General features: G+C 45.5%; 1 protein-coding gene and 1 pseudogene across 1 annotated transcript; one reads left to right on the top strand and one right to left on the bottom strand.

Annotated features, from left to right (window-relative positions):
- The first annotated feature begins 13,220 nt into the window (after positions 1 to 13,220).
- Positions 13,221 to 14,159, top strand: LOC103306976 (olfactory receptor 5A1-like). Its single transcript, XM_008176714.2, has one exon. It carries the CDS (start codon positions 13,221 to 13,223, stop codon positions 14,157 to 14,159), a length of 939 nt encoding a protein of 312 aa, XP_008174936.1.
- A 5,202-nt stretch (positions 14,160 to 19,361) lies between these two features.
- On the bottom strand, positions 19,362 to 19,926 carry LOC112060932 (olfactory receptor 4D2-like; annotated as a pseudogene).
- Between the last annotated feature and the right edge of the window lie 2,765 nt (positions 19,927 to 22,691).

The raw sequence follows: 22,691 nt of genomic DNA on the forward strand, positions 1-22,691 counted from the left end.
TAGTGTTTCCACCGGCCTTTGCATTTGGTTCCTGTAAAACAAATAACATCATTATGTTTCCTCAAAAAGAAGAACAGGAGGACTTGTGGCACCTTAGAGACTAACAAATTTATTAGAGCATAAGCTTTCGTGGACTACAGCCCACTTCTTCGGATGCATATAGAATGGAACATATATTGAGGAGATATATATACACACATACAGAGAGCATAAACAGGTGGGAGTTGTCTTACCACCTCTGAGAGGCCAATTAATTAAGAGAAAAAAAACTTTTGAAGTGATAATCAAGCTAGCCCAGTACAGACAGACAGTTAGATAACAAGTGTGAGAATAATTACAAGGGGAGAATCTGTCTCCCCTTGTAATTATTCTCACACTTGTTATCTAACTGTCTGTCTGTACTGGGCTAGCTTGATTATCACTTCAAAAGTTTTTTTTCTCTTAATTAATTGGCCTCTCAGAGGTGGTAAGACAACTCCCACCTGTTTATGCTCTCTGTATGTGTGTATATATATCTCCTCAATATATGTTCCATTCTATATGCATCCGAAGAAGTGGGCTGTAGTCCACGAAAGCTTATGCTCTAATAAATTTGTTAGTCTCTAAGGTGCCACAAGTCCTCCTGTTCTTCTTTTTGCGGATACAGACTAACACGGCTGCTACTCTGAAACCTTTCATTATGTTTCCTGTTTCTCATCTTTTATGTGCTTGTACTTCTTTATTTGTGTACAGTGAACTCACTCCTGTCCCCCATTTTCTGTTCCTAGTAATAGTAAACTGGGCCCTTATTGGTCAAGGACCAGGTAAGGGCCCCTCCATTTAGAAGCTGGGAAATGGATGGTGCTGTTCTGGAATCCAGGACATCACTCGGTCACCCACTGTGGGTATATTGTGTTCTCCAGGTAGATCACACCATGTTTTCACTTTTGCTGCTCCTTGCTCATCTTGCCAGGCCACCACCTGGTATACTTGTCTGTCATGGTCAATTAGGAATAAAACCCATTCTTGTTCTTAATCCGTGTGTAGTAACCTCTCCAGGTACTGGAGTGAGCAAATTTTCCCATCGTTCCATGGGCCTTTCCATAATAACATCATATTGGGAGAATCCTGTACCTTTTGATCATCAGGCCCTTATTCTCGTTAAAACAAAGGGTAACAATTGTGACCAATTTTTACCTCCTTTAACAATATTCACCAAAATAACAATAATAACAAGACAAAATACACAAAACACACAAGAATTAGAACAAGGGAAGAATTAGTAGGGGAAGCAAAAGTGGATGGGAACCTGGGAGGCAGTGACCATGAGATGGTCGAGTTCAGGATCCTGACAAAAGGAAGAAAGGAGAGCAGCAGAATACAGACCCTGAACTTCAGAAAAGCAGACTTTGACTCCCTCAGGGAACAGATGGGCAGGATCCCCTGGGAGAATAACATGAAGGGCAAAGGGGTCCAGGAGAGCTGGCTGTATTTTAAAGAATCCTTATTGCGGTTGCAGGAACAAACCATCCCGATGTGTAGAAAGAATAGTAAATATGACAGGTGACCAGCTTGGCTAAACAGTGAAATCCTTGCTGATCTTAAATGCAAAAAAGAAGCTTACAAGAAGTGGAAGATTGGACAAATGACCAGGGAGGAGTATAAAAATATTGCTCAGGCATGCAGGAGTGAAATCAGGAAGGCCAAATCACAATTGGAGTTGCAGCTAGCAAGAGATGTTAAGAGTAACAAGAAGGGTTTCTTCAGGTATGTTAGCAACAAGAAGAAAGTCAAGGAAAGTGTGGGCCTCTTACTGAATGGGGGAGGAAACCTAGTGACAGCGGATGTGGAAAAAGCTAATGTACTCAATGTTTTTTTGCCTCTGTCTTCACGAACAAGGTCAGCTCCCAGACTGCTGCACTGGGCAGCACAATATGGGGCGAAGGTGATCAGCCCTCTGTGGAGAAAGAAGTGGTTCGGGACTATTTAGAAAAACTGGACGTGCACAAGTCCATGGGGCCGGATGCGCTGCATCCGAGGGTGCTAAAGGAGTTGTCGGATGAGATTGCAGAGCCATTAGCCATTATTTTTGAAAACTCATGGCGATCGGGGGAGGTCCCGGGTGACCGGAAAAAGGCTAATGTAGTGCCCATCTTTAAAAAAGGGAAGAAGGAGGATCCAGGGAACTATAGGCCAGTCAGCCTCACCTCAGTCCCTGGAAAAATCATGGAGCAGGTCCTCAAGGAATCAATTATGAAACACTTAGAGGAGAGGAAAGTGATCAGGAACAGTCAGCATGGATTCACCAAGGGCAAGTCATGCCTGAATAACCTAATTGCCTTCTATGAGGAAATAACTGGGTCTGTGGATGAGGGGAAAGCAGTGGATGTGTTATTCCTTGACTTTAGCAAAGCTTTTGATATGGTCTCCCACAGTATTCTTGCCGCCAAGTTAAAGAAGTATGGGCTGGATGAATGGACTATAAGGTGGATAGGAAGCTGGCTAGATCGTCAGGTTCAACGGGTAGTGATCAATGGCTCCATGTCTAGTTGGCAGCCAGTTTCAAGCAGAGTGCCCCAAGGGTCGGTCCTGGGGCCGGTTTTGTTTAATATCTTTATTAATGATCTGGAGGATGGTGTAGACTGCACTCTCAGCAAGTTTGCAGATGACACTAAACTAGGAGGCGTGGTAGATACACTAGAGGGTAGGGATCGGATACAGAGGGACCTAGACAAATTAGAGGATTGGGCCAACAGAAACCTGATGAGGTTCAACAAGGACAAGTGCAGAGTCCTGCACTGAGGACGGAAGAATCCCATGCACTGCTACAGACTAGGGACCGAATGGCTAGATAGCAGTTCTGCAGAAAAGGACCTAGAGGTCACAGTGGACGAGAAGCTGGATATGAGTCAACAGTGTGCTCTTGTTGCCAAGAAGGCTAACGGCATTTTGGGCTGTATAAGTAGGGGCATTGCCAGCAGATTGAGGAACATGATCGTTCCCCTTTATTCGACATTGGTGAGGCCTCATCTGGAGTAGCGTGTCCAGTTTTGGGCCCCCACTACAAGAAGGATGTGGAAAAATTTTAAAGAGTCCAGTGGAGGGCAACAAAAATGATTAGGGGTCTGGAGCGCATGACTTATGAGGAGAGTCTGAGGGAACTGGGATTGTTTAGTCTCCAGAAGAGAAGAATGAGGGGGGATTTGATAGCAGCCTTCAACTACCTGAAGGGGGGTTCCAAAGAGGATGGAGCACGGCTGTTCTCAGTGGTGGCAGATGACAGAACAAGGAGCAATGGTCTCAAGTTGCAGTGGGGGAGGTCTGGGTTGGATATTAGGAAACACTATTTCACTAGGAGGGTGGTGAAGCACTGGAATGCGTTACCTAGGGAGGTGGTGGAGTCTCCTTCCTTGGAGGTTTTTAAGGCCCGGCTTGACAAAGCCCTGGCTGGGATGATTTGTCGATTGGTCCTGCTTTGAGCTGGGAATTGGACTAGATGACCTCCTGAGGTCCCTTCCAACCCTGATATTCTATGATTCTATGATTCTATGAACACAATCTTCATCACAACAGTAGACCCATGGTGTTGTGGGTTGCTCTTCCGCTGGTGCCAGCTTACCTGTAGAGTGTCTGAAAAACAAAAGAACCATTTCCTAGCCCCTTTGTGGGACAGATTATTGCTTAAAAATACCCCTTCCTTTTACAAATCTCCTGGCTTAAAAGATGGGGTACCCCCTGCATGCTCAGTCAGCCATAGCAAAAATTGTAGGGTAGATGAGCCTTAAAAGCTGTCTCCACATTTTTCACCTGCGAGGGATCAAGAGTTCTGACTTGACCTCAATTTTTTGGCCCCCTTTTAGCCTATTTGCTAAGCTATGGCTTTAAACAAAACTGCTTCATGCAGAGACACAAACTTTTCCACCTTTGGGCCCGATCCTTTTTGTCAGGTTTTACTGCTTATCTAGAAACCTCTTTTCAAACACTAACTGATCAAGACATTCCTTATTGCCTGGTAACCATATCTTCAAGGACAGTAAATACTTGTGGAGTGGGGCGGAGGGTGGAAAAGAAGTGGAGGGAGGGGGACTGAGAGGGAAGAAACAGGTGGGGGGGAGAGAGAAGAAAGATTTAGGGAGAAAGCAAAACCTAAGCCAAGAAAAGTACACACAGCAACAACACATCTAAAGGTGGGGCTCCACGTGCCAAAGTATGTGGGAACCCCTAGCCCCTATCCTGGCTCTGAGAGTAGAATGGGGGTTGCTGCCATATCCACGAGAATGAGCCATTCATCTTTGACTATCCCCCCCCGATACCATGGCCCCTTCTTCTGGATCCCCCCTTCTGAGCCCTTGTCTCCACACATCTGTCTGCTCCAAGAGCTGAGGCAGTTGGCTGGGAACTGGCTTAGGGTGCTGCAGCTGCAAGTGTCCCACAAACTGCGGGTCACGCAGCTCCAGCCAATTCTCAAGCAACTCTCAACCCATGCCAGGTCCCAACCTCCCTTCCTGGGGCATTGCCCATGGGTCATCCAGGGGGTCTGCCCAGCACCGTGCCCATGCCTGTATGCGAATGAGTATCTCCAGGGATCCCCTTCACTATGTTCATGCTTGCCCTACAGGAATACATCCCAAACAACTGTTTTGCCACCTATCCTGGGATTAAAAACATATTAGCCAACCCTGTCACATCGATCCCCAATGTGCCCCATCCCAGTAGGCTGTGCTGGCTGTGGCCAGCTGGTCCTCTCGAGTTAAACCCTCCAATTCCCTGCTCACTTCCACAAGTGACAGCGTAAACTGATCGCAGTCATCCCAGGGTATTTTTCTGATCCAGTTCAACAACGCCTCCTGATCCTTTAAGGGCAAGGGGTGAATCTCCACCTGTAATACTATTTGTGGGGCTTGGCCTTGCCCCCAACCACCTTCCAGGGCTGTTATGCCCACCCCCTGAAGCTCCTGCAGAGTAGCTTGTCTTGCTGGAATTGTGACCGTGGACCACTGACTTACAACGTCCACTAGATGTGGATTCAATATAGTCTCAGGGTAAGGGGGAGGGGATGCTTCTTTAAATGCCATCGGTGGGGCAGATGGCTCAGGGGCCACCCGCCCATCACTCCCACGCTTACATTGATACAATTCATCCCCTAAATCTGACTTTCTTCTCATCAGTTCATCCCTCTCTTTTCGAATTGCTTCACAGGACTCTTCTGCCCATGAAGCGTCCTGTGTCTTTAAATCTGCCACCTTCACTGTAAGTACAGATTTCTCTGTTAAAATTCTTTGCTGATCCACTATCTCCCCCAGAGACTTAATATGCTGGAGAAGCTCAACTTCCCGGTTTACCCAGCATGCTATCCCAGCCCATAATCTTTGTAACACCATCCCTTTTTTTCTGATATTCCTTTCCCTTGGGGGTCTTCTAACACCTCACGCACCTCCTTCTCAATCTCATTCCAGGTTGACCCCTGTACCAGGCATGGGGCCTGATTCCTCCATATCCCCCTGTTTAAAAAATATGTTACCTCACTTTGTGCCAACCTGCAACTCCCTTCATGAGAGCCCGCCATACCCACGTCAAACAGCTGCACGGACAGTTGACACAGGGGACTTACCCGGCTGCTACTCTATTACTTGCCCATCCAGCGAAGTGTATCCGAGTCGCGACACCAATATGTTATTGGGGGTCCAGCTCCCTCCTCCCTCTCAGTTCCCAGACACAGTTCACTGGAAAATAACAGTCCAAAGTGCAGTCTGAAGGCAATTCAATGGGTTTATTGGGGCTAAACAAGCAAGTTTATTCTGAAGCCCTTCACACCAGTGGGGCTTATCTCTAGACGCTGATAGATTTTTCCTCTTCCCCTCCCCCAACTACTGTTCTATACACTGATAGAACCCCCTTCTTCTCTCAACCTCTAGCTCTGCATGGCAACAGAGCTCCTTCTTCCCCTCCCTCTTCTTGGCAAACTTAATTATACTTGTAGTGGCCCTCCCCTGGTACCACCCCTTCCAATGTATGGTCATGTTCCGTTCTGGGGGGTCTTGAGCAGGGGTTCTCAAACTGGGGATCAGGACCCCTCAGGGGGTCATGAGGTTATTACATGGGGGGGATTAAGAGCTGTCAGCCTACACCCCAAGCCCTGCCTTGCCTCCAACATCGATAATGGTGTTCAGTATATTTAAAAAGTGATTTTAGTTTATAAGGGGGGGGTCACACTCAGAGGCTTGTTATCTGTTTTTCTTGTCTATATCTTTAATAAAAATGTTATAAAAAGGGATTTTAATGGTGTTTTTTTCCCCAGGGTTGCATGTCTCTGCATACCGAACTCCTAATCTTGTTTAAATCTGTTTAATCTTGGACAGTGACTGAGTTATGTGGCCTATTTGAGTCTTAATCAACATTATGCACCATCCCAATCCAGCAGACAGATTTACACTCATGTTAGTAGTCCGTACTCTCATGTAATTTCAATAAGATTATACATGTGTTCAACCTATTTACAGATGTACAGCTTTTGCTGTATTGGGCTCTATATGCCTATTTATATGAACATGTGTGCTTCCTCTAAACCTATCAAATTGAAAAATGAGATATACAAGACGTTAATTAGGCCTGAACTTTCTAGGGCCCTGAATTCTGGGCACTGAGGAAGAGACAAGAGCAGATCTTGAATACAATGGAAATGAAAATGTAAAGATGGGTGCTTTGAGTTACATGACTGGTCCATTATTTGGAACCAGTGAAGTAGGAGAAATGTGAAGGTGGTACCAATTATAGAAAGAAACTGAGGGAATCCAGGTGTAGATGGGTTGGCCATGTGAAAAGAAAGTTGGAAGAATATATAGGAAACAAGGAGTTTATCTTAGAAGTGGAGGGTAAAAGAAGGGTTGGGAGACCCAAACTGGATGGATGGATGTCATACAAAAGGATATGATTAGCTGAAGAGTCTCCAAGGAATTGCATTCAAGACAGGGAGTAAGGCTGCAGGAAGATTTGAGTTGAATAAGTGCAGCAAGGGGTTCAGACACTGTATTGCAAGAGTGTCATTGTGACAGATATGATGGTGTCCTGTAACATCTTGGACAAATCTTATTGAATTAGGTTTTACTTCTTTGGAATTCATTGTATTAAAAATGCAAATGTGTATGTGCTTTTGTAGGATTACATGGAGCTTCTTTAGGAGGAAGACACAAATCATGCAATCTGTGGCATATAGTGGGGATATCAAAGGCCATTTGGGGACAATACGCATGAAGTGGATTTTCAAAGAAATTTGTGGTGGTGAAAATTATGCAAATGACTCACCTGGAATCCATCCTTTTGAAGCTGCACTTTGAGCAGATACTGATTGTCTGGCTGATTACGTAATCAAGATCTCTTTAAAGAGCAAAACTGGAGAAATCAATGACTTATAGAGTAAGGAGTAGTTCTTGGTCTGGGCTGAGGATGTGATGAACTTGAAAAGACAGGAAAATCCCTGGGTAGTGGTTGAAGAACAGCTCCTGCCAGAGCCCTACACACATACTTAATCTCATCTAATCTCATACTTCACTAGAAGCTAAATTAGTTTGGCTTCACTCTTAAATTACAGGAACAGAATCTGTCTGATTTACACTCTCCTGGCTTGCTCAGATTCTCCAGTGTGTCCATGCAATGGTCAGTATGGTTCCCCCAGTGTCACCCAGCCTGTTCAAACTGGTTTCAGTGCTCCCCCAAGGGCAGAAGGCTACAGACTTTAAGGCATTGCCTCTCAATGTCCATTAAGGCTATGTCTACACTATGAGCAAGAGGTGTCAATCCCAGTTCATCAAAAATTAGCAATGTAGTAGTAGTATCACAGGCTGCAGTGAGTGGAGGCACAGGCTATTTTCACTGAGTAGAAACCCACCTGAACCCAATGGGTATGTATTTGGCATATCTTGCCCGTGTCAACACATGCCACTGTCTGTACTGCATAGAATCATAGAATCATAGGAATGGAAAGGACCTTGAGATGTCATCTAGTCCAAGTCCCCTGCACTCGTGGCAGGACTAAGTATTATCTAGACCATTCCTGACAGGTGTTTAGGTGTTCAATAGCTACACTACTATTTTAAGTGATTTACCTCAGTGAGAGCTAGTGTGAGTATGTCTACATGAGCTGGGAATCACACCCATAGCTGATTGTGTAGACATACACTAAGTCTAAGGTGTTAGTCAACTATTAGAAAGCGCCTCCTCCCTCTCCCACTAGGGAAGTAAGTTCTACAACCCAGAGATACCTGTTGGGTGAAATGCCCTTTCCACTGTACAAAAATCACAACTGTAGTGACAGATCCTGAAACAATCTTAACAATTACTAAAGGGAAACCCCCATGTGTCAGACTTGATAGACAGATAGGTTTACTGAAAAATGAATAGAGTGACCAAAGGATGTTACCATCGTGTTTATAGACTTTGCAGCCAATTTTGACTCACTGCATCAACCAGCACTGTGGATACTACTTCGCCAGTGTGGGGTGCCTGAGGGCTTAGTGCGCCACACGGAGGAACAATACCATGGTACATTGACCTGTGTGAGGGTCAATTACAGACTGATTTTCAGTAGAATCAGGGGTGCGTCAGGTATGCAATCTCTCACCCTTTGGTATTTAATGGTATAATAGACTATCCAATGACTGAGGCCCAAGGAGGAGATGTACTATTTAAAGTTTCATCTTTAGTGGATCTTGAATATGAGAATGATATTGCCTGAGTTGGAAAGACTACTGACCAAAGCTGAGAAAAATTGCTTACTCTATGATGATAAAACCAAAGCCTATAAAATGGAAATGAATGACCTGGTGATGCACATGTAGATAGCAATGACCTTGAATGGGTGAATAGTTTTATCTCTCTGGGTAGCTGGTTGGCAGCAGGAGTTTCTCTATGCAAAGAAGTCACACATCTGATCAGTCTTGTGTCACTGGCATTTCAGCATCTTCAAAGGTCTCTGCTTGGCTGGCAGAATGTCTATGTGACCACTAAGAGATGAGTGTCTTAGTGTCACCATGGCTGCATTAGCGTGATGTGTATCTCCTGCTGCTGATGTGCTGCTGAGTTATACAATATGAACAGCTTCAACAGGAGAGTCTGAGAAAGCCTTGTCCTAAATTACTTTATGGCCCAGAGATTAAAACACTTTCCTGAGAGGTGAGGTGCGGTGGGGCGGGGGGGGGGGGGGGGGGAGGGGGGGGGGGGGCTAACTTCAAATCTCTTCTTCACAGCAGGCAGAGGTGGGAAGTGAATGAGTTTCTCCCACCTCTGAGTACCCCAACAAATAGGCTAAAGGTATTGGGGATGGGTGCTACGCGTCCATATGCTGGATTGTAATTTGGACTCTTCCCTCCCACCTCCCTGTTAATGAAAATATTTGGCAAATAGTTGTCAATTTTGCAAATAGAACAGGGTCAACCAATACTGCTTTTTGATGGGTGCAAGAAAACAATGTTTCATCCCCTACTTTTCCCCACTATCTCATGCAGTCTATCTGCCCCATTTACATTGTGGCTAGCATCTTCAAAGTACCATATGGGAGAGAAAATAATTTGCTATTTGGTTGTCTAGCTCCTTAGGTGCTTTGAAAATCTGACCCTGTCACTAAAATTGTATACCTAAATCCATTAGGCTCCTTTGGTAATCCAAGCCTCAATTTTCTCATTCTTATGCATGGTAAATCGCTGCTTAAGGACTGACCCAGCATGGTATTACCGGTAGCTTATTACAGAAAGTGAACTTTGGGGATCTTGTCCGAGGTGGAACAGGACACCATTTAAACAGCTTTCAAGAATCGCTTCTTAGTCTTGGAGTCGGATGAGGAAAAGCTCTTTGCTCCACTCCCAGTGCTAACCGTACCTCCCTTGTCAGATGTAAGTGTTTGGGGTAAAGAAGGGTTGATATCCTGAGGTGCTGTATCGTGGAGGCAGATAGAGAGACTAGGCAGACAAATCAATAAGTAGGGAGATAGACTGAGACAACAGAAAGAGAAAAGCACAGATCAGAATGATCTCACCATGTTTATGATCCACATTAAAAAGGCAGGTGAGTCGATTCATATTTTACTCCTTTTTAAACTTATTTTATCCTTTCCATTCCAAAGAACCAGATTCTGTCCCTCCTTATCTAGGGGTGGGTCTCTCTACCAAGTCTCATTGACTTCTGCCTGTTCACACAGCAACAAGGTAGGTGAGGTGATATCTTTTATTGGGCCAACTTCTGTTGGCGAGAGAGACAAGTTTTTGAGCCACATAGAGTTCTTCTCTCTCACCCACAGAAGTTGGTCCAATAAAAGATATCATCTCACCTGCCTTATCTTTCGAATATCCTGGGACCGAGACAGCTACAGCTACACCGCATGCGCACACAGAGTAAGTTACAGCACAGGGGCGATGGTTGGGAACCCAGCTGCTACTTGAATCACCCATCTCTCTCTCTCTCTCTCTCTCTCTCTCCGCAGCACTGTGAGAGTTCATTTGGTACTTGTTAGCTGTAATTTTTATTTTGGAGAGTGTGGTGTGTGTGTGTTTTATGGGCCTGGGTAGGAGAAGACACTTAGTTCTAATAAGAATGTAAGAATGGCCATACTTGTTCAGACCAATAGTCCACCTGGTTCAGTATCCTGTCTTCCAATAGTGGTCCATGACAGATGCTTCAGAAGGAGTCAACAGAACTTTGCAATTTTTTGAGTGATCCATCCCCTGTTGTATAGCCCCAGCTTCTAGCAGTCAGCAGCTTAGGGACACCCAGAGCATGGGGTTATGTCCCTGACAATCTTGGCTAATAGCCATTGAAGGACCTAGTCTCCATGAAATTATCTAATTGTTTTTTGAACTCAGTTATACTCTTTGCCTTCCCAACATCCCCTGGTAATGAGTACCACAAGTTGATTGTGTATTATGTGAAAAAGAATTTCCTTATGTTTGTTTAAAACCTGCTGCCTATTAATTTCATTGGGTCACCCCTGGTTTGTATGATATGTGAAGGGGTAAAGAACTTTTCCTTATTTACTTTTTCCACATCATTCATGATTTTGTAGATCTCTATCATGTCCCCCCAGTCACCTTTTTCCAAGTCAACAGTCATTTTAATCTCTCCTCATATGGAAGCTGTTCCATACCCATGATCATTTTTGTTGCCCTTCAATTTCAATATATCTTTTTGGAGGTGGACCAACTACAACTGCACACAGTATTCAAGGTGTGGACATACCATGCATTTATATAGTGGCATTCTGATATTTTCAGTCTTATTATCTATCCCTTTCTTAATGGTCCCCAACATTCAGTTAGTTTTTTTTAATTTCCACTGCACATTGAGCAGATGTTTTTTTAGAGAACTATCCACAATGACTCCAAGATCTCGCTTCTTAAGGGATAACAGCTAATTTAGACCTCTTCATTTTTTTTTATGGACAGGATCATGTTTTCCAATATTCATTATATTGCATTTATCAACACTGAATTTCACCAGCCATTTGTCACCCAGTTACCCATTTTTGTGAGATCTGCTTGTAACTCTTCTCAGTTTGTTTGGGCGTAACTATCTTGAGAAATTTTGTATCGTATGCAAACATTTTGTTTAGTCTGCAGAAGAGAAGAATGAGGGGGGATTTGATAGCTGCTTTCAACTACCTGAAAGGGGGTCCAAAGAGGATGGAGCTAGACTGTTCTCAGTGGTACCTGATGACAGAACAAGGAGTAATGGTCTCAGGTTGCAGTTGGGGAGGTTTAGGTTGGATATTAGGAAAAACTTTTTCACTAGGAGGGTGGTGAAGCATTGGAATGGGTTACCTAGGGAGGTGGTGGAATCTCTTTCCTTAGAGGTTTTTAAAGTCAGGGTTGACAAAGCCCTGGCTGGGAGGATTTAGTTTGGAATTGTTCCTGCTTTGAGCAAGGGGGTTGGACTAGATGACCTCCTGAGGTCCCTTCCAACCCTGATATTCTATGATTCTATGATTCTATGATTTTGTATGGTTTAACATTTTTTCCAGATCATTTATGTCTATGTTGAAGAGCAGTGGTCCCTGTAAAGATCTTTGCCAGGGGCCAGCTATTTACTTCTCTCTACTGTGAAATTTCCCTTCACACAGAATCTGCCTGTGTTTACATTCAGGTTCTAGTACAAAGTCAATATCTGTGCTTAGGTATTTGTCTCGTGAGTTGATAATGAAGGAATGGTGATTTTCTCTCTAAGGTCATATGGGGAGAAAAATAGATGGGACATTGGAGAGAGCATTGCTTCATTCCCATTTCCATTGAAAACGAATGTCAAAATAACCACTGACGTCCGTGGGGGCAGGATAGATTCTCTTCTATAAGTAAAGCCTGATATTCAGACATGCAGAACAATGAGTCAAAAGTCCCATTGAGTCGGAGTTTAAATGACTTAGGAACAACAGACCATTAATTTTTTATCAGGCCCCTCTTTTCAAATTTATGTCACGGTGCTGAGAGAATGTTTGCTGGCCCCATTCATTTCTTCTTCTTGAAAAAGCTGATGATTTTAATAGATATGACTCCAATCATACACTACAGATATTAAATAGTGTTTTCAACAACATTGTCTAGAACAACTGATAAAATGTAATAAAGAAAGAGATTATTTTTATAGATTTGGCCAGATGCCCAGCTATTGCAAATTGGCCATAGCTCCATCTTCCAGACCCCATGCTGGCCTAACTCAGCTGTAGCTCTGTTAAAGTCATATGGCCAGATTGAAGAGAGTGTGTGGGAATGCCTTCAGAGCTTGTGGTTAGAACCCTCACCCCAGATGCAGAAGTCCAAGGATCCAGTAACCCTGCTGCACTGTCTCTTTTACTATGTATCCACAGTGAAACGGGATCAAGAAGAGAGGCTGAGGGAGCCCCAAAGCAGACTGTCCCTTATTCACAGCTGAGCAGGGTATTTGTGAATACCAGTGGGACCTGATGCTCGGATTTAGGCATCAAAAAGGGCAGTTAGATGCCCAAGTCCTTTTGTGTATCCAGCCTATTTTGTCAATTTAAAAAACACAAATTCCATCCAGCGTCTCTCTCTCTCTCTCTCTCTCTCTCTCTCTCACACACAATTTACTCTGTTTAAAACACACCGTTTACAGGCAGGAATAGGGCTCTCTTTACATGCATGCTACTTGTCTGAGGATCTGCACATGCTGTTTCAATTTACTTTTATGAGAAGTGTTAATTTAATTTTTTTTCTGGTCTTCCAGATCAAAGATTTCCTAAATAAATGCCAATGGAAAATCAAACCAAAGTGACTGAATTTATTCTGCTGGGACTTTCCAGTGATCCACAGGTGCAGATTTTCCTCTTCCTGGTGTTTTTAGTTATTTACGTGGTTACTCTGGTTGGGAACATACTGATCATGCTGGTGATAAGAGCTGATTCTCACCTTCACACCCCCATGTACCTCTTCCTTTTCCATTTATCCTTTGTTGATATCTGCTATTCCTCCATCACAGTGCCTACAATGCTGATGAACTTCCTAACAGAGCACAAAATTATTTCAGTCAATGGCTGCATTACCCAGATGTTCTTCTTTATCCTCTTAGCAGGTACAGAAGTTTTCATTCTTTCAGCAATGGCTTATGATCGCTACGCTGCCATCTGTGACCCATTGCATTACATGGAGATGATGAGCAAAGGGATCTGTGTTCAGCTGGTGAGTGGGGCATGGACCGTCGGGTTTTTATATGCCCTGCTTAACATGGTTTTCACCTTCAAGTTTCATTTCTGTGGGCCCAATCAAATCCACCATTTCAGCTGTGAGCTCCCTCCCCTATTACAACTGTCCTGCACTGATACCTTCACCAACCAAGTGGTGCTTCTCACTTCCGCTGTGATACTTGGAGCGATCTCCTTCCTCCTCACCCTTATCTCCTACATTCACATCATCTCCACCATCCTGAGGATACCCTCTGTGCAGGGGAAGCAAAAAACCTTCTCCACCTGCAGCTCCCACTTGATTGTGGTTGGTTTGTTGTACCTGGCAGCTTTCATCCAGTACTCAAAGCCCAGCTCAGTCTCCTCTGTGGCTCTGGATGAAATGGTCTCCATCCAGTACAGCATCTTGACTCCCATGCTAAATCCCATCATCTATAGCCTGAAAAACAAAGAGGTGAAAACAGCCCTAAGGAATATATTGTGGAAATTCAAGTTTCTCAAGTAGTGTTGAACATAGAACTGTGGATAAGTAGTGTTGTGATAAATGAAGGGGGGGGAGTTGTAGCTCCCTTTTATGGACCCCCAGCCAACCAGTAGCTAAAAAATCCCTCTATCTGTTCTCTAGTTACCTGTAAAGGGTTAAATAATCTCAATGCTATGCATAGGTAAAAGGAAGTGAGTGGAAAAGAGCCAGTGGGTAGGCTAGAACTTTTTAAAATTGAAAAATGACTCCCCTTTTGTCTGTCTGTTGTAATTCTCCTGGGAAGAAGCAGACAGGGCAGATCTATGCTGTGAAAAACTTGGGCCAGGTATGAAAAAATCATCAGTATCATACCTAGAAACTATTCATTTAAACCTCAGATATGTAAGTAGATTAGTAAATGTCTAGGAAGACACAATTAGGTTTATCCCTTTTATTTCTTGATGGCTTGTGGATTCCTCTGTGCTAACCACAGTGCTTTTGGTTTGCTTGTAACCTTTAAGTTGGACCTCAGGAAAGCTATTCTTGGTGCTTAATCCTTGTAGTTGCTCTTTTAAAATCAAGCAATAGCTGAATTCCCAGATATATTTTCTTTCCTTTTTTAAAATAAAATTTACCTTTTTAAAGAACAGAATTGAATTTTTGTGTCTTAAGAGGTTTGTCCACATGTTTAATTAGCTGTTGGCAACAGCTGATTTCCTTTTTTTTCTTTTTTTCTTTCTCAGCTTTTCCCTGGATAGGTGTGTGTGAAAGGGCTTGAGGGTACCCCACAGGAAGGAATTCCCAAGTGCACCTTCCTGGGCTCTCAAAGCGGTTCTGCACTTGGGTGGTGGCAGCATCTACCAATCAAAGGACAGAGAAAAGCTGTAATCTTGGGAGTTTAATACGAGCCTGGAGTGGCCAGTATACATTTTTTGAATCCTTGCAGGCCCCCACCTTCTGCAGTCGAAGTGCCAGAGTGAGGAATTAGCCTTGATATGGTGGCAGAGCAGTGGGATCATTCTGAACCAGAGGCACAGACCTCAGGATTTTAAAGGGACAAGATTTTCCTTTTGGCAGCCTGCAAACCCAGGGTTTTTTCTCTTTCTTTTCTTTTCTTTTCTTTTCTTTTCTTTTCTTTTCTTTTCTTTTCTTTGCTGCCTGAGGGGGAACAGGCACACAAAGGGTTAAGCCTGCAAGGCCAGGGAGTCCAACAAGCCATTTTTTTCTAGCTTCATGGCAATGAAATAGCTAGGCTACAGTAGGGCAGCCCAGTGCATGAGGTTGCAGTCGGGCACCAAAACCCTTGAGCAACCAGTCTTCCTAAAGCAGCACACCACAGAGAAGACAGACTCAGAACAAGCCCAGAGATCCAGCTCCATGACAGAAATGAAGGGAGGGGATGGGGAACCGGAGGTTTCCCTGCAGGGAATGGTCAGCCCTCTCCAACCCGAGATCCAGGTGCCAAGATGGAGGGATGCCCTTAACCCAGACGGAGTTCTAACTGCGGAAGACAGGAATTTCTTCCTAGAGATGAAGCGCTTGGAGGAGGAGGAGAGGAGAGAGATGCAGTGCTGGGAGGTGGAAGCAGAGGCGAAGTGCTTGGAATCGGAAGCAGAGGCAAAGCTCTTGGAAGCGGAGACAGAGCTGAAGTGCTTAGAACTGGAAAGGCTAAGCTGGGTCAACCAGGTAGCTATAACAGTCCTCCTCCAGGTGTCCATTCCAAGAAATTCCCCACATACAAGGTAGGCAATGATACAGAGGCCTTCTTAGAAAAATTTAAAAGAGCCTGCCTTGGGTACAACCTCCTTACAGACCAGTATATGGTGGAGCTGAGGCCACAACTTAGTGGACCTTTAGCAGAGGTAGCAGCTAAAATGCCTAAAGAACACACAAACAAGTATGAACTTTTTAAACAAAAGGCCAGCATTAGGATGGGGCTAATACTTGAGCATACCCATTGGCTGTTCAGAGCCCTAAGGTGGAAACCAGATGTTGCATTTTCCCGACACACCTACCAGATTGTAAAAAATTGGGATGCCTGGATATCAGGAGCAAATGTTTAGTCTCTGGAAGATCTATCTCTCCTAATACAAATGGAGCAGTTCTTAGAGGGTTTCTGAGGAAATAGAAAGATACATCCTAGATGGGAAGCCCAAAACTGTAATCAAGGCAGGGGAGATCGGAGCCAAATGGGTGGAGGTGGCAGAGAAGAAGAAAGCTGGTAGCAGTTGGTGCGGATACCAAAAGGGGCAACCCGAGATGACACTCCACCATCGGAGTCAGCCCAAGGCCCCACCTCACAAGGAGGAGCCTTCATACAGCCAGAGAAACCCCAGATGCTCTCTCATCCCACCACCCTACTCTCCAACCACCCACCTCGACCCAGCCCAGTCAGCTGGGCGATGCTTCAAATGTAACGAGCTGTGGCATATAAAGGCCAACTTCCCCAAAAGCAGCAGCCGACTCAACTAATCACCCTGGGTTCCCACTGAGAGCCTTCAGGTGCAGATGCCCCGCAAATACCCCCAGAGCGAAGGGAAACTATAAGTGTGGGTGGGAGGAAGATTACTGTGTGGAGAGACACTGAAGCACAGGTGTCAGCTATCCACCAATCCCTGGTGGACACCAAATTAATCAACCCGGAGGCTCAGGTGACAATGCAACCCTTTAAGGCCAACTCTTTTAACTTGAACCTCAGCCTGAGGAGGGAAGTTTTGAAGGGAAGTTTCTTATCCTGAGGAGACTGATCTGTAGAATTTTATTTTCAGTATTTGAAAATATTCATAGGTTTTAAAAAAAATAAATAAATATCTGTGATCCCAATCTTCAGCAGTTGGAAAACATTCAGTGAGTTGAACTGTTTTTCATAAGCCAGGCACCTGGCACATTGTCTCTAATGGATTTATGAAGCTTTACATCTGCTGGGGTTCTGACCTATTGACTCCAATGCAGCTACATTGATTTAAACCAAGTGGGCTTTATTGGCTCAGTGGAGCTATGGTACTTTGAACACGTTGGCCCCAGAGATTTCAGTGGAGGTTGAAGCTGTTGGTCTTTAATTTATTCTTGTACATAGATTTTCAGGAGTGTGCGGTGTGTAATCTCTTCGATGGGACACACATTTCACATGGAGAATACATCTACCCTCTGATGTACTGGGGTCTGGTTTCTATTTGAAATGATCATTCAAAGACACATGATGCCTTTAGTTTCCTCCGTGAGGACAGGATTCTGCTCATCAGTCTCCTGATGGCTTTTCTCATCTCGGTGTTTCTCAGCGTGTAGATTGTGGGGTTCAGCATCTGGGTGATTAGAGTGAAAAAGACGCAGACCACTTTGTCCAGGGTGAACTTCTTGAAGGGTTGAGCATAGATGAAGATGCTGGGTATGAATAGTAAACACAACACAATAATCTGGGTTCCACAGTTGGACAGAGCCTTGCACTTCCCTTCCATGACATGTGTCCTGATCTTGACTAAGATGACAGTGTAGGAAATTAGCAGACAAATGAATAGTCTGATGAGGAGCACTCCACCATTGAAGACAATCTGCAGTTCGACTACATGGGTGTCAGCACAGGCCAGTTTGATGACCTGTGGGCAGAGCCGTAACTAGGTATTTTTGCGCCCGAGGCAAGAATATAAAATTGCGCCCTCCCCCAGGGCCGGCTCTTCGGCGGCAATTCAGCGGTGGGTCCCTCAGTCCCTCTCGGAGGGAAGGGCCAGCCGCCGAATTGCCGCCAAAGAATGAATGAAGGGGCGGTGGTAGAGCCTGTGATTTTGGGGGGTCAACTCATGATTTTTGACTGCTTGGGCTGGTAATGTTGCTTCCAAGATGGTCTTTGGTTCCAGTCCAGTTCCAATCCAGAGATGGACTTCCAGGTTAAGAGAGGAGGGAGGTGCTGGATATCAGCAGTGGCCACTAGGGATCAGCATGTGTCCTGAGAATGCTGGGAATTCAGGTTTTCGGGGCAGGATCAGGGGTGGCAGGTATGTAGAAATTTTGGTGGTGCCCAGAACCTGCCCCCACCCAAATTCTACCCCCCCCCCCCACCCGCCCAAGGCTCTGGGAGGGAGTTTGGGTGAGGGAGGAGGTCTGGGGTGCAGGCCCTAGGTTGGGGCAGGGGATTGGGATGCAGGCTCTGGGAGGGAGTTTGGGGATGGGAGGGGTGCAGAGGGATGGGATGCAGGGGTGAGGGCTGTGGGTTGTGGCTGCAGATGAGGGATTTGGAGTGGGGAGGGCTCAAGGCAAGAGTCGGGGTGAGGGCTCTGTCTGAGGCTGGGAATGGGAGGTTTGGGGTGTGGGAGGGGCTCAGGGCTGGGGCAGAGGGTTGGGGTGGGGGCTGAGGGCTCTGGCTGGGACTGGGGATGAGGTGTTTGGGGTGCTGGAGGGGCTCAAAGCTCGGGCAGAGGGTCAGGGTGCGGTGGGGATGAGGGCTCTGGTTGGGACTGGGGATACTGTGTTTGGGGTGCTGGAGGGGCTCAGGGCTTGGGCAGAGGGTGCAGTGAGGGGGTGAAAGCTCTTGCTGGGGGTGTGGGCTCTGGGGTGGGGCAGGGCTGGGGATGAGTTTGGGGTGCAGGCAGGCTGCTCCAGGCCAGGGGCCAGAGAGGAGGACTCCCCCCAGCCCTTTCCCTGCCAGCAGCAGCAAGCCCCCCTTTCTTGCCCCCCCAGCAGCACACTCACCACCACCACTGTCACTGCATGTGCTCCTAGGGCCCCTCTCAGGTCCAGGAATCTCCCTCACCTCCCCCGTGGTGGATGCCGGGGGGCGCTGCATGCACCTCCTCCCCTGCTGTTGCCCCTGACTGTATCCTCACTGGGGGTGAGGGATGGGGCTGCCTCCTTGCCCACCATGGGGCAGGAGTGGTGACTGCGGGCGGAGGGCCCCCTGTGCTGCTGGAGGGTCCCATTGAAAAATGAAAGGGTCAGAGGGGGAAGGGCAGGCTCAGAGTCAGTCTGCCCTGGCAGTGAGTTGGGGGGCACTAGGACCCTGTGGCAGCAGTTGCTGCAGGGAGGCAGCATGGAGCTGCTCTGCTTGGGGTCCGGGAAGGTGAGGGGGAAGCAAGTCAGGGCCGGGGGACACTTGGGGAAGGCACGGGGCGGGCGGCAGGTGGGGCCGGGGGGGAGATCACCCCGGTTATAAATATCTCTGTGCCTGCCAGCGGCTTTTTTTTTTCCTGCATCACTTTTTGCGCCCCTCGGCTTTGTGCACTCGAGGCAAGTGCCTCACTCGCCTTGCCAGTGTTACGGCGCTGCCTGTGGGACTTCACAGTAGAAATTGTCCAGAATGTTTGGCCCACAGAATGGTAGCTGGATGAGCAGTCCAATCGGAACGGCAGAGTGATCCAGTCCACCCAGCCATGACAGTGCCACCAGCCCCATGCACACACCCCGGTTCATGATAGTCAGGCATCTCAGAGGTTTATAGATGGCCATGTACCAATCGATCGCCATCTCCACAAGAATAAACAAGATTGCGCCCCTGATAAATGGAAAAGAACATCTGGAGGTGGCACACATTAAGGGAGACAGTTTTATGCTTGGAGAGGAGACCGTACAGCAAGTTGGGAGCACTGACTGATGATTCATTGACATCCATGAAAGCTAGGTTGGCCAGCAGGAAGTACATGGGTTTGTGCAGCCGGTGGACAGCGATCACCGTGATGAAGATGATGAAGAAGTTTCCCAGCCAGGTGGCTATGTACACTATGAGGAAGACAATGAAGAGAAAATATTTCAGCTGATGATTCTGAGTGAGGCCCAGGAGAACAAATTCAGTCACTGCAGTGGTGAGGTTCTGCTGATCCATGTCATTTCCATAAAATACACCCGAAATTGAACACAAATAATAACAATGGTTCAGCAGATCTGCCAAATTTTAGTATGCAGTGTTCAGATTTTGGATTTTCAATCTCTTTCTTCCTTGTCTTTCACTGCTTTAATTTACCACTTTTTCCACTGTAAAATTCTGCAAGTAAAATTTTTAAAGTGTGAGATAGTGAAATAACTTTCTCTCACAATTTGTATATGATGATTAAGAAAGGAATCAAAGTGAAATGTGAAAGGCAAGGTGGGAGAGGTAATATTTTCGATTGGACCAAATTCTGTTTTTGAAAGAGACAAGTTTTCAAGTTCCACAGAATTTGTCTCTTCCACCAAAGAAGTTGTTCTAATCAAAGATATAACCTCTCCCACCTTGCCTCTCTCATATCCTAGGATCAAAATGGCTACAACACAAAAAGCAATGTAAATGAAAGGAAACATTTCATTTTAGTTTGATTTTTTCTCATGGAAAACCACAAATTTACATCACAAAAGCCATTTTCCCATCCACTATTTTGATTCCATCCAGACCTCTTTTTTTGCCCATGATATTTCTTTTGACAGAAGTAAATTTTGATTCAAAGTTAAAGAAAGAAAATTCATTTTGTTTGACATTTTCTTATGAAAAGTTGAAAAAAAGTAAAAAACCACACTAAAGTTTCCCATTACACAATCGGCCAAGATTTATTGTCAATGACTGTGGAGTGATGGGTTCCATTTCTGTCCTGCCATCAACATTCTCTGTGATCATAAGAACATAAGAATGTCCATACTGGGTCAGACCATAGGTCCCTGTAGCACATTATCCTGGCTTCCAACAATGGCCAATGCCAAGTGCCCCAGAGGGAATGAACAGAACAGGTAACCATCAAGTGATCCATTCCCTGTCACCCATTCCCAGCTCCTGGAAAATCATGGGAAATCCAAACACCCTCTCAGTCTGGGATTTTCAAGTGAGAGCAAGATAGGTGCCCAATTCCCATAGAACTTCATTGGGTGCTGTGCCTGAACAAGACAAGTGTTTTCCTTCTTTGCAGGAGGGTGGTGAGGTAAATTGCTTGAAGGATTGTGAGGAACTCAGACACAATGGTGTCAAGTGCCATATCAGTACTTTTGCAGACTTCTTTGAATGAGGACAATGAAGACGCAGACATTGCCCAACCACTGTAACATTCAGGTCCATTAGGCTTGTGGAGAGCTTAAATTGAGGAAATTTTAGTGGGACATCCATGAGATTAAATGAATGACCTCATAATCTAAAAGATGGTCTCCATAAAGGTAAAGACCCCTTAGTTCAAAGCCCTGTAGCAGACACGTTAAAATCTATATGGAGCACAACCAAGAGACACACACAAAGGGAATCATTAGATTAGCCTCCGCTGCACCTGGAGCTATGTGATATAAGCCACATTTGAGGACCTACGGGCTAGATTCACAATGCCACTTTGGGTTTCAGAAACCTATGAAATCACTAGGATTCACAGAGCCTGAGTTCGGTGCCAGGCTCCTTATCCAACAGGGAGAGGTAAGTGCTTAAGAATGGGATTCATCAAAGCCAATAGGCTGAGGGGCTCCCTGCCTGTGTTTGTGATGGGAAATGGCACAGAAAAGGGTGTGTGCTCTACTCCACCCTTCTCACTGTGCTTGGAAGTTGGGCTGCAGGGACCTACAGCCAGGACCCCTCTCTTGTAGCTAGGAGTCTATGCCATTTTTTGGCAAGACATGCCAGAGGAGGAGGCATCAGCATCCGCCAGCTTATAGTGTTTAGCCCAGTGCTTAGGGGATCACCTGGACTGTGGAAGAACCTGTTCAAACCCTTGCTTCGCTAGCCACATTTCCCAACTATCTGCTCTGGCTTCATTCTGAATGGGCCCCGGTCCAGCAGGTGGTCTCTGAGCTCAGCTGATGGACCAGGCCCTGTGGGAGGATAGCCATTCCTCCACCTATCTTCCCCAGCTTTGTGGGTCACACTGGGGCTCAGGTGTCCAGACACCTAGTGAGAGGCAGCAGCACATATGCCCAGAGCCAGAAACTTAAATACCTTGGGAAATTTTACATCACAAATCTAGATGCTGAGTGAGTTCAGGTGCCCACAGGGCCAGGCGGCAGCCAAGCTGGGTTTGTGAGTACGGGTGGCACCAAAATGTTGGACTTAGACTCTAAAAGTTACAGTGAGGTGCTGTCATAACTATAAAGGGAAGGGTAACAGCCCTCCTGTGTACGATACTATAAAATCCCTCCTGGCCAGAGATTCCAAAATCCTTTTACCTGTAAAGGGTTAAGAAGCTCAGGTAACCTGGCTGACACCTGACTCAAAGGACCAATAAGGGGACAAGATACTTTCAAATCTTGGTGGGGGGGGAAGGCTTTTGTTTGTGCTCTTTGTTTTGGGGGGAGTTCGCTCTTGGGACTAAGAGGGACCAGACATCAATCCATGCTCTCCAAATCTTTCGGAACAAATATCTCATATTTCAAACTTGTAAGTACAGCCAGGCAAGACGTGTTAGTTTTATCTTTGTTTTCTCAACTTGTAAATGTACCTTTTGCTAGTGTGTTTACCTCTGTTTGCTGTAACTTTGAACCTAAGGCTAGAGGCGATTCCTCTGGGCTCTTTAAGTTTGATTACCCTGTAAAGTTAGTTTCCATCCTGATTTTAAAGAGATTATTTTTACCTTTCTTTCTTTAATTAAAAGCCTTCTTTTTAAGAACCTGATTGATTTTTCCTTGTTCTAAAATCCAAGGGGATTGATC

The sequence above is a fragment of the Chrysemys picta genome, chromosome 13 (genome assembly GCF_011386835.1).
Source record: "Chrysemys picta bellii isolate R12L10 chromosome 13, ASM1138683v2, whole genome shotgun sequence".
NCBI lineage: Eukaryota > Metazoa > Chordata > Testudines > Emydidae > Chrysemys > Chrysemys picta.